At 35.1% G+C, this 12,934-nt stretch overlaps 1 protein-coding gene across 2 annotated transcripts in view; it reads right to left on the bottom strand.

Annotated features, from left to right (window-relative positions):
- Positions 1–11,109, bottom strand: part of EPC1 (enhancer of polycomb homolog 1) — a 90,693-nt gene extending 79,584 nt beyond the window's left edge. The window contains exon 1 of one of the 2 annotated variants that reach the window (XM_025048640.1): positions 10,801–11,109. In XM_025048640.1, the coding sequence (XP_024904408.1) occupies positions 10,801–10,803 (3 nt within the window). In that variant the 5' untranslated portion in view covers positions 10,804–11,109. The remainder of the gene's footprint in view (positions 1–10,800) is intronic. The other variant, XM_025048639.1, reaches the window with a different exon arrangement.
- Positions 11,110–12,934: the final 1,825 nt, after the last annotated feature.

A 12,934-nucleotide genomic window follows, 5' to 3' on the forward strand; every position in this document is an offset into this window, starting at 1 on the left:
AGTTCACAATTAAATACCAGAGCTAAAAAAAAAAAAAAATCTACATGGAAACTTCTAATTTTCTGCTCATCAGTTACCATCCAAACTTTTAAAAAGATTAATAAGAGGTGAATTTCACCAGAAAAAAATATAATGGAATTTAGTGTAGATAGTCTTGAATTTTAGATATAAAGAAAAAAATTTCATTTAAGTCTAAAGACTTACAGACTTAAAAAAAAAAATTTAAAATTCCATATATATGGTATGTAAAATAGAATGTATATTAAAATTTTTATTAATTATTTAACTAACGCTTTATTTTCAAGGGTTTTCCCACTTTTTCTAGTGGTTCCTTTAACGTAGTATAGCTGAATGAGCATACTTTAAAAAATGCACAATATTAAGGAGCCATATAAAGGTGTGTTTTCTAATTGAAATTTATACATTTTCAAATTTATATGAACTCTAAGTTCCTACGCATTTAAAAGGAATACATAGACAACTGTTTATTTCTATGCTCTCAAACAGCAACATCATTCTGCCATTAGCCAGCCTGTTATTTCTCTTCTTTTCAATTTCTATCCATTTTGAGAAAAAGAATCCTAAGTTCTTAATAATATAAGTAGCCTTATAAACTCATAATTGTCAGGAAATATTACTGAAGCAAATCTTTTATGCATTTTTAGGTGCTCTCATGCTGCCCCCTGCTGCCCAGTATTCACACTTATTAAAAATTGTCCCAAACTTTCAATCCCTTCTGCTTCTCTTTAACTCTCCCCTTCAAAACTTACCTGGCCAGAGATTCAGACCATTGGAGTTTTCCTCTACCAGGCTAATGGGTAAGCAGATTACTGTAAAAAACAAGGTAGTTTCCTCCTATGTATCTCATCAGCATTTTCTGGCCAGTTACAAGCGTCTGGGTTTGTATTGTGTGGCCACTGACTGACATCCAGATAGTCCCTAACTTGAGATTCCAGATCCTACCTGAGCTGGTTCCAAGATACTGTCGTGGGTCTCTCCCAGGCTCTGAACCCGCATGTTATAGCTTACTTTTTACCCACACTGGACTTCTAGTCGCTATTCTCAAATGCCATGTGTTTTCTCTCCTCCTCGCTTATGCTCACACTGCTTTCTTTACCTGGAATGTCTTCTCTCAATTTCTACATGTTGAAAGCCTTCCTATCTTTCAGTTCTCTGGTAAAAATCACCTTCAAAGGTTATCCCAATTCCCAAATGCTTCTCTTCTTCTGTTCTCTTTTTAATCCTTTAAGGCTCAGCACAATGTTGTTGTTGTTTTTTAATGTAGTAGAAGCTCAATGAAGATTTATTTAATAAATGAAGAGCAGATAACAAAGACATCTTAGTTCTTGGAAAAGCTATTTGACTTGTTGACTTTCAATAGAGTACCTGGAGAGGACAATGAGAGCCTCTCTAATACTGCAATATCTATACACATGAATGGGGTGATTTTTAAAAATTCCTATCACATTGTGCAAGTTCTGTTTTGATCCCTGATATCAGGGGTCTCTATGCAACCTGAACTTAAAGCTTATTCTGAGTGCTTATGATATATCAGGCATTATTCTAGGTGGCTTAAATGCACTAACTCGTGGTCTCACACTAGCTAAATGAGGTAGGTTAAATTACCTTGTTTTATATAAGAGGAAACTGAGGGTCTGGACAGATAAGTAATTGGCCCCAGGTTGTACATGTAGTAAAGAGCAGGGCTAGGAACTCAAACAGGTCTGTCAAAGTTGTGTACTTAAAGTATTCTCATGCTGACTTCAATAAAATGTGTAGGGAGAGGCTTCTAGTCAGCTATTCTGGAAGTTAAAAAAACCTTGTCTATAGAATAAAGTTGGAAATTGTGACCACACAGTCAGACAAAGCCATAAGAGAGATTCTGTGTTAACTGAGTATCTGTTAATATCTGCAAGAGTTGATTGTTCTAAAATAAAGTTGATTGCTCTACAAGACAGACTGCGAAGGAATGTAGGATTCTGCCAAGTTCAGAGGTCTCTAGATTTAGATATAAAGGACAGTAATATATCTAGAGCATTAAGAAATAAAAAATCCAAATATTTGTCAATTGTTGTAGCCACTTGCGTGGGGACCAGATTCTAACCTGGCTTGAAAAAAGGAAAGATATAACTCAATATTTTAGGCAAGTAAGCTTTCAGAATGCCATTCCATCCCCCTTTCCCTCCCCTTTCCCTCCCTCCCTCTCTTTTTTTTTTTGATACAGCGAATATAAATAAGGCTCAGCATGCCACATCAATATCTCAGACAAGGGTCTAGTTATGTTCCAACCAAAACCTCTGCTCATCAAGAAATCTCAATAAACTGAGAAGGCAGACCGAAAAAAAATTCACTTGGAGAGGCAACACCTGAAATTGTTTGGTAGGATATATATATCTGTTATCCTCATAGATATGCATCTATTAACTTCAGAAATATTTTTTAGTGCAGGTAATTGTTCTCTTTAAGAACATTCGGCCTAATGCTGTACGAGATGAGCCTATTAGACTTTTGAGTAGGATTCCTAAGTTATATATAATGTTGAAACATTAAAGAGATCTTAAGAATCGCTGTATTTAGAAGTTAAATTTATTAGATATGTGTGCATTTCTTAACTTCTTGACAATGTTCCGTAAGCAACAAAGGAGGCAATTGTATGTAGTAAATTTATAAATGCAGTATAAAAAGTTGGAAAGTATTTAATAAATAGTGTTATAGATGAGACCAAACTTTAAGGAACCATCATTTCTAAAATTGCAAGATTTGTAAATATGATAAAACTTGTAAACTAAATTTAAAAACATAAGAACTGCCTTTGGATATGTAACTTTACTAAATTTCATATTAATTTAAAAAAACTCAAGTTAACTTTAGAATAGTCTGTCAATATACAAGACTCACTCTTGAGGACATAATGTAACATAACTTAAGAGCAGCTATTAGGCTGGCCTCTTCCAGCTAAAGCTGGGGTTCACTGAGTAGCCAACTTAATGTTTCATCACATAGAACTTGATTGGTCAGCTCAGTTATCTTTATTTTAGTTTGAAACCTTCCTTGCATCCTAGGAGGTGGATTGTAGCTTTTGAAAGATTAAAATGAGAAGTAACAATTCTAATCTACTGATCTCTCAAATTTTAGGCTTCGTGTCTTACTTCAACCGTGTAACTTAGCAATTCTTAACCCCAGCTGCGTATTAGAATCTCATGGACAGGTTTTGGAAAATATTTATGCCCAGATCCCATCCCAGACCAACTAGAATCCCTGGGATGGGGTGCAGCCATTTTGTTTCTGGGTGATTTTCAGTTTAGGCAGAGTCGAGAACCACTGGTGCAGCAGTGTGAGCCTACCGTGGTCTGCAGGATCAGTGCTGTCCAGCAGAACTTTCTGCGATCATGAAATTACTATAGATTAAATGTCTATGTCCCCCTCCCCAATTCATATATTGAAATCTTAACCCCAAATGTAATGATATTCAGAGGTGGCACCTTTGGGAGGTGATTAGGTCCTGTTGGTGGAGCCCTCATGAATGGGATCAGTGCCCTTATGAAAGACACCCAGAGAGCTTTCTCTCCCCTTCCCCCCATGTGAGGACACATTGAGTAAATGGCCATTTATGAACCAGGAAATGGACTTTCACCAGACACCGAATCCACTGGCTCCTTGATCTTGGAATTCCCAGCCTCCATAACTGTGAGAAATAAATTTCTGTTGTTTATAAGCCACCCAGTCTATAATATTCTGTTATATCAAACTAAGACAAAAATGTTCTATAAATCTGTTGTCTAGTCTGGTAGCCATTAGCCAGGAGTAGCTACTGAATTATTAATTTTAATTAATTCAAATTTAAATTTAAGTTTACATAGCTACATGTGGGTAGTGACTACTGTATTGGACAACACAATCTTGGCAGTTTTAGGCTGTTCTAAATGATCCGAGTCTATCATTAAATAGGTGCTGAGTGACTCCTTTTGATACTAGACCAAATCAGCCTAAATTTACTACTCTCGCCTCAGGGTACTTCATACTAGCTTCTCTAACAAGGCTTCCAGTGGTATGAAGGGATAGCTCAAAGCTCATATTGGCTTCTGGAAATGTTAGGGACATTGAATTTGCTGATTGTTTTTCACTCATTTATGTTGGCAATCTGTTCCTTGGACTTTGTACTTTAATGAAAAATGAGCAAAGTCCTTCAGATCTAAAAATTTCTTAAGTCTCGAAGCAGTGAAGCAATTAAACTCTTGGAAAAGGTTCTCTTTGCTCGTCAGCACATTATAGTGTTTTTCAACTGGAGGTTCTGACCTCTGTCTTGGAGGATGGAGAGAGTCCAGTGTATTGGGGCAGCAGCCTGAGTTTCAGAGCTAAATATAGGTCATTGGCATGGCAGCCTTTCTTTCTCAGTCTCATCGAAACCATGTCATGTTAATGAATGCAGGGCATTAGCGGTTGGTGGGATAAATCTTGAGAAAACCCAGCAAAATGCCACAGATACAGAAATCTTTTTAGGTGTAACTTGCTATTGAGTGCAACTAAGTTCTATTTTTACCTGCTTTTAAAAATAATTTATGTTATGGATTGCTGGTTTTTTTTTTTTAAGGTTAAAAATAAGACACATACATGAGTTGTTGGCAAATAAATCTCAGATGTGGTATTCATGCCGAGGCATAAGAAGAGTCTTCTTTCAAGTCATTGCTGAACTCTCCCCTTTCTAGCGAGGCTATCCTGACCACACTATTTAATGTTGCGATATGTATTTATTCCTATATTTGCCAAATGTTAAGTGATATCCCTTAAAGTTTGGCATATTGAAAAGCCAAAATATTTATCACAGCAAGTACCATCTGGTTCTGTAGAGAAATGTCTCAAAAAGGGGTGTCTGGACCAGCAGTGTCAGCATCATCAGCATCATCTTTGAGCTTACTAGAAATGCAACTTCTCAGGCCATCTAAACCATCCCAGACCAACTAAACCAGGAACCCTAGGTGCAGGGACCAGAAATCTGTGTTTTAGAAAGTTTGAGACCCACTGATCTAGAGCAGTGGTCCCCAACCTTTTTGGCACCAGGGACCAGTGCTCCTATGAGAATCTAATGCCTGATGATCTAAAGTGGAGCTGAGGCGGTGATGCTAGCGCTGGGAAGCGGCTGCAAATACAGATGAAGCTTCGCTCGCTGTCCCCGCCCCCCCCGCCCGCCCCTCTCCCCACCCCTGCACCGCTCACCTCCTGCTGTGTGGCCCGATTCCTAACAGGTCAAGGACTGGTACCGGTCTGTGCCTCAGGGGTTGGGGACCCCTGACCTAGAGTACATTGAATCCCCCCAAAATATCCCAGAGTTGAAAACTTCCATACATCTCAAAGTTGGTAAAGATGGAAACATTTCGTACATAAAGTTGACCTTGTAAGTTGTGAAATATAAGCCAATATTTGGACCTAGCATTGTGAATTATGAGTTTACCCACTTCAATAAAGTCTCACAGACTTCCCAATCTTTGATCTTTATTCTCCCTATAAAAATTCAACTTCTAAAAGAATTTCATGAGGTATTCCTGAAGAGATAAGATGCAGTACCAATGTGCCTTTAGCAAATTCAACATATAAACATTCAGATATATATAAATTAAGTGGGGAATTACTCATTTTATGAAAAGGTTATTAGATTTATAAAATAATTCACTAGAGGATTCTTTGAAACAGTGACATTACACAGTACATTTCAAATATGTCAATTTATACACCATAAATTTGCAAATATCTAATGTGACTATATAGAAGAGTAGGTAAGTAAACAAACTCTGATTTCAGACTCCCCAGGTTCAAACTTCGGCTTTTTCAGTTACTTTGCAACCTGGGCCAAACCTCAGCTTTTTATTTACTATGTAACTGGGCCCAAACTCTCTAAGCCTCAGTTTCCTCATCTATAAAATGGGTGTAATAATTGTTCTATCTCCAAGGTTTGTGTGAGGATTTAAGGAGATAATAAAAGTAGCATTTTTAGCCTAGAGGCTGGAACATAGTAAGCTCTAATTAAATGTTTGTTTTTAGATTTTTTTTTTTTTTAAATTAGCTGCATCTGTGACCAGTCTGGTCTTTATGAAAACAGATATTCATGTTTTACCATTCAAGAATATTTATAGAAAGCAGTTAAAATTTATACAAAGCAAATAGGAGCTGACCATATTGAACGTTGGATACTCAGTAAGTGTTCACTCTTCCAAGAGCTCTTCCCTAGCCAAAACAATCATGGTCATTTCAATCTCCTTGCCAGTCACTGGATAGGTATGACTATGTCCTACAAACTGGCCAGTGAGCTATAAGAAGCAGTGTGCTGTGTGCCTCTGGAAAGAATTTCTTCACTTATTAAGAGATGTATAAGAGAAATTCTTCTCCCTTTGGAAATTGTAATATCAGGATATGATACTTGGAGCTGCAGCAACCACCTTGTGACTATGAGGAAAGACAGCACTAACATTACTGCAAAGAAAAAAAACAAAACCTACTAAAGAACTTGATAACGCTGTGGAGCTATTGAACCCAACCTAGATCTGGCTTGCCTCCTGGTTACTAATTAGGTTGAAATGATCGATTTTTTTTAATGCCGCTATCAATAGCATTCTATATTAGTATGAAAGCAAACTAAATGACATAATGCATCTTAGTATGGATTCATCGGCTCTATGACAAAATTTAATTGTGTACATCATTAAAAATGATGTACAAAAGGAGTCTCTACCACATTTGAAAAAAGTTTTCATTAAATGGACCTCAGAAGGACATGCTGCAAATTCCAACTACCAGAATGATCCTCTCCGTCTCTCTTCTCAAGCAAATAAGTTAATGTTTTATTTCTCATTTTGCAATAAGAATGTGCATTAGGTAACCAACTATTTATGTAGCATCTTTTTGGGTCATATCTAGAATCTGAGGGCTACTTTCCCCTCAATGTGTGAATATTTTATTTAGTATCCAAATATTGGTCCTTCATTAGAAGGACACTTGTTAAATCCTGTATAAACAGATTTAAATTAAAAAAAAAAATTTACTCCAGAGATCTTATTTGACCTTTATTCCCAAATGGGAACCTCCCACATGTAAGATCTTAGATGTAAAGTATCCTTAGAAAGTTGAACCATATTGGACTATAAACTCCATGAGGGATCCTTGCCTCTTTTTCTTATCATTGTCTCCTAGTGTCTTAGCATAATAGCACATAATAGATAGGAGGAAAATATAGAACAAACAAACCTCCAAATAAAAATGAATGTGAACAAATCAAATATAAAGTACACCCCTTTAATCTTTTTCATAAAGAAACCATTATCTTTGCTTTACTTTCTCTTTAGATTCTCCATTTGAGACTATTTTTCAAAGAAAAAAAAAAACAAAATCATAACACAAATACTGACTTTGTCTATTATTTCCCCCTTCTCTTCCTTTGCAAAATCATGCTGAGTACAGTAATCTGAATAGTCTCATGGAAAGTAATAATATGTCAAAAAATGGCAGAGGTAAATATGCAAGAGCAGTGGGTAGAATTAGAAACATATACAATTTCAGGTCTGTATTGAACTTGGTTTTCAGAGGGGAAAATTTTTAGCTATTTTTCCTTCTTCTAAAAAAGTTCATTCCAAGGTATGTGAGATTGGTTCTGGCTAATATTTTCAGCATTTTATGTTAGGTCATCTTAATGTCCCTATAAATGTTTCTTCCTTTTGTTAACTCATCTTTCCTAATAGGTTTGGCTAACCTGAAAATTTTCTCAATCTTTAGCAATACTAATGAACACAAATTAATAAATTAAGAAATTATGTTTTCTCATTGCATTGTCTTAATAAAATTCTCAGTTTATTTCTGTTATTGATCAAGCTCTATAATTTCAAGTTCATTTTTTATTGTTTAGAATTTGATTTACAGATTCTCCATGCCTTTGGTATCATTTATTTCTTCTTTCTACAACCTGTTTTTTGGCCATTTCACTACTCATTGACCCCTCCCTCCATCAGAGAGATGGGCAGGGTGAAAAAATAATATATTTTAATATAGTCAATTTTGCTACTTGCTAAGATCTTTGATTAAATTGTGTTTAAGAAAGATACAAGTGTGTAATTGTTCACTAAAATGACATTTCGAGATTTAAAAAAAGAATTCTTTATTGTTCATGATTTAGCAACTGTTACTGTGGAAGTCAATTCTCTAAATGCTATATTTAATAAATATTTTTGTGAAAACAGTGTTTAAGATAATAGTTCTAATCATAATCACACCAAACTCATGAGCCAAATGCCTACAAAAATGTTGCCAGTTACAAAAAGACTATCCACAGAATCAAGAGCTAAAATGAAGCACAAGGTGAATTTTTAAAATGGAGAATAATATAAAATAATGAATTGTTTTTTTCTTCATAAATTTAAACCTCTTTACTTACATAGTGATGTAAGAGTCATGGATGGAAGAATATCTTTAATATAAATATCCACAGATGATATTTTAAAGTGAAGATTGAACTATAATGGTTACTTCATAATCAATGATGTAATAGTCAATGATGTTGGAGAACAAAGAGCATTGCATAGCTACATATGGACTTCATAGCATCAGTTTGTTTTTAAAAGGGGGCTAAATTATAGAAACAGCTTTAGTTTCCATGAATTAAAATTTAAAATATCACCAGCTGAATTACAGAATATTTTAGCAATAAACATATTGGCGAGTATATTTTATTCAGTAGATCAACTTTAGAGAACTAAACTCTCCATCATAACCAGAGGATTAGATAATATACGTATACCTGCAGTATTTCATTCTATAAATAATCTATAATGTCATAACTAGTCTTGATGGGGGCATCTAAATTTTATAAAGAGATAAAATGTCACAGTGAATATTTTCAAATTTTATAGCGTAGTATAAATAAAATGTGGGCATAATATATGATTATTTTTTAAGTTCAAGGAAAGGATCCTAAACAGGTAAATTATAGGGACACAAAAATCAGGAATACTATTCCTAGTCACTTACACACATTCTTTTTCTTCAGAATTTTAAATGTTTAGTGAAACAGCATTTTTATATTTCAAAGTGAATAAAAAAACTTAAAAGCTCACAGAAATTTTTACTCTCTCAAGAAATAATCTGTTCAATCGTATGGAAAGGTGGTCTAGGATACTATTTCAGTTGTTTTTATTTTATTTGCCAAAATAATATGTTTTTAGGTACAACTACTGATTCTTCCCACTTTCTTTTTGAACGAAGAATATACTTACTATCTTTATAAACAACTAAAATGTTCACAGAGACCAATAAAACCTATGTCAAATCATAATATACATTTTTGTTCTTGTGAGGCTTTGGGCCTAAATCCCATATTCTCTAATCAGATAACTCAGTAAGAACAAAGATGGAAAAGATTTATGCTGAATTTAGATATGGGATACCAATATTTTAAAAGTTAAAAGCAGTTGTATACATATTCTTAAAGAATTATCTTATTCCAAAAATATTTGCTCTTTTTAAAGTAAGTATATACACTAATTCAATTGAAGTATAATTTCAAAATAAAACAAACAACAATGTAGGTAATATTACATGTCAAACTACTAGTAAATTCCCATGAGAAACTTAGAATAGTAATTTAAGAAATCCCTAGGTTCAAAATGAAATTCAACTTTTACAATGTTCAGTGAACTAAAACTCAACGTTTTGTTAAACTGAAAAGACATTAAAATGTATAATACCGTAATATAAGGAAAATGCAAAATGTTACTGAGGAAAAACCAACAGCTTTATCATTGAAGAATTCTGATATAGTCACATCAGATAAAACACAACTGCAAACTGCATGCTTGTCCCTGATGGTCCCCGGACTGGCTGTGACGACATGTCTGCTCTCACCCACAGTTCCCAGTTCACGGAAAGCATTTAAATCATACAACTGAATAATTTCCTCTGACCAAATTAAACTTTCTTTAAGGAAAAAAAAAGAATAAGAGAATAGATCAAATCTTGCCCCACCTCTTCTTTTTCCTCCTTTTTTCTTTAGTGAAACTGACATAGATTGTTGAGGAGCACTACAGCGCCACCAACACAGATCAATGCAAAACAAAAAAGATCTCCCACCGTGTGCAAAAAGAAAAAAAATTAGAAAAATGCCAAAAATTACAAAATGTCTCCCAAATGTACCTTTTTGGAGAAATACAAGATAGATCTGCAAAGATTATCTAATGAAGAGCATCAAAGAATTAACATCATGGAATACAAGTTTAGATCTGATCAGCAAATAAAAGATCCACTATTTAGTAACAGCCATAACTTAATATAAACCCAGTTATGTCAATCTCCACCTTCATTATACCAAGGGCAGCTTTTCTGTAGTTTGTATCTGAGTGATCCATCAAGAAAACCACAATAGGCCTTAAAAAAAAATTTCAAAACTACAGCCATAGTTCACCAGCTGACAATTTAGTCCTGGACACATTAGGTAATATATGATTTTTATAAAGAGGATATGCACATATTTGGCATATCCAACATTGCTGGCACAAAACAAGTCCATCTTGAAATAGCTGAGTTCCTCCGTAGTTCACAGTAATTAAAGTATAATTTATATTATGAATATTTAGCTTTAATAAAAAAACTATTTTTTTTTCTTTTGGTAAAGATTAACTAGACAAGATTAGGTGGAATGTTCAGATCAAAGCTAAAGAAAAATACAAAGATTGGTTTTGTAAGAAGAAACACAATGAAAATCCTTTTTATCTGGTGGCTCATTTAAATATTTAATGACATAAATGTTTAAAATTACAAACTTACCATTAGCGTAGGCAAAGAAGAAGCCAGTTCTTGAAAAATAATTGTAACAATATAGGCTGGATACTTGTGTCCCTAGAAACAACAGCCTCCAGGCAGCATATGGATCTTGAAACATCTTTACAATTTTTGGTAAATAAAAAGTAATACTTTCTTCCATGATCGGTAGCTGAATGGGGTGGCTTCCCCCAGGATCTGTGGGCGTCTGGGAAAAATCGGAGAAATATCTACAGAAGATTAAAAGCAGAGGAGGCAGCGGCAGCCAGAAGACTCTGGGGTTAACAACTTTGCGATGGCAAGCAGACGTGCTCTGATTGGCTAGGAGGGCAGTGTCCCTACAGTCTGCACTATCCCCCGCTCCTCCCGCCTCCTGCAGCTCGGAAAAAAATGCAGTGTGTGTGCCATTTTACACTGGGCTTTTAAAAGCACAGCCATCCAAATGACAAAAGTCTAAGCTCGCTATTAAGTGACACTGCAAAACAATAGCACCCACGACTGCTTGTTAGCTCAGGAAAATGCCGTTTAACGTCTTAAGGAACACTCTCGTTTCTTGTATGTGGGATTTTAAGGAATATAATGCTTTTCTTAAGCGATTGTTTATCACTTCACAAATGTCGATGTATAATTTGGATACAAATATGGCCATTTCAAAACTATTTCCTTCAAAACATCTTTGATTTGATATCATTAAGGTACCTAGAGAAGCCAGTCATCCTTGCACAAATTCACGACTCCTTTAGCTCGGAGAGCTTTAATTCCTTAAAAAAACAAAATTTGTTAGACATAGTAACTAGCATTTGTTCAGAGAACAAAAATAAAAATAATGAATTTTGTGGCTAAAATAAAAACAATGAGCAAATTTTTTTTCTCCTTAAAAATTACGTTTCAAAAACCTTTTCTGGCTGACAATTCTACCACTCTGCCTTACAAACAAAATGGCTGTGGTACTGAGTTTTTTTGGATCCTCCCACTGTGCCTCCTCCTGGCCTCCAGGAAGTGGTAAAAATCCAAAATAAATACAGTACTAAAAGTACATTGCCCAGTCTGAACTCGGGTGCAACGTTTGGTAAGGGGGTCTTAGAAATATGCTGCTTTTTGTTAGTTTTTGTTTTGTTTTGTTTTAATTGTTTTAGAAAGAACATCAATCACTAGAGATTTACTTGACTGTAATTTGAACTTCCTGCTTTACATATTTATAAGGTCTTTCACCTATCTTGGCAGGCTTTCAAATTAAGTGGGCTGGGAAATTTGCTCTGTCTCTAGTTGTGAGCTGAGTCAGGTATTTGGTGGTTGCAACTGGGCTTTTAAAGAAAAATGAAGTCTGAAACTTAAAAAAGTAATGTTAAACGAATGCTATTCTATGATTGATTACAAATGTAAAGTCGCAAAAGTCAGCAAATATCAAAATGTGTCAAATACTGCATACATGTTTTAATCGAACATATTAGGTATAAAATTCTTTATCAGCTAAATTTCTAATGAGCCAGGGATAGAACAGGGTTTAAAGGAATTGGATGGAGAAAGGGGTGGAGAATTGTCTACATTCTTCAGGAGCCTTGCCCCTGAATACACACACACACACACACACACGCACACGCACACGCACACGCACACACACAAAGTCTATTATTTCTATGCTTGCCTGGCATTTAACAGGCAACATTCTTAAAGAGCTATAAGTAGGGTTACTATATAATTTATTGTCTAAACCAGGACAGTTTTGAGTGTGAAAGGGGGTCATGTTACTAACTATGGGGTGGCTGGAATAAATAGGGACTGTCCATGGTAAACCAGGAGGTAGAGCTTGCTATGTATTCAGAGAGACCTCCTTGAACTTTTGCCAGACAAGTCACCTACCTACAGACATGGTTCCTAGGTGCATGTACATAGAACCTGACCTAGACCCCTTTTCTGGGCTATGTCTGCTGCGCTTGTTCTACCGTCAACTGAAGTGGAAATGAAAACTCAGATTCGGATGTATTTAATGAACAACTATGGCAAGGAAAATATCAATATTTCCATTTTAGTTTGTGCTCTCACCAATAGTGACCTAGTGAGAGTAAATTTCAATGACAGTTATTTGATTGAAATCAGTAAAACATTTTTAAGAGGTCATCTAATGAAGAGAGTATATTAA

This window comes from Pteropus alecto, unplaced genomic scaffold, assembly GCF_000325575.1.
Source record: "Pteropus alecto unplaced genomic scaffold, ASM32557v1 scaffold605, whole genome shotgun sequence".
Taxonomy (NCBI): Eukaryota; Metazoa; Chordata; class Mammalia; order Chiroptera; family Pteropodidae; genus Pteropus; species Pteropus alecto.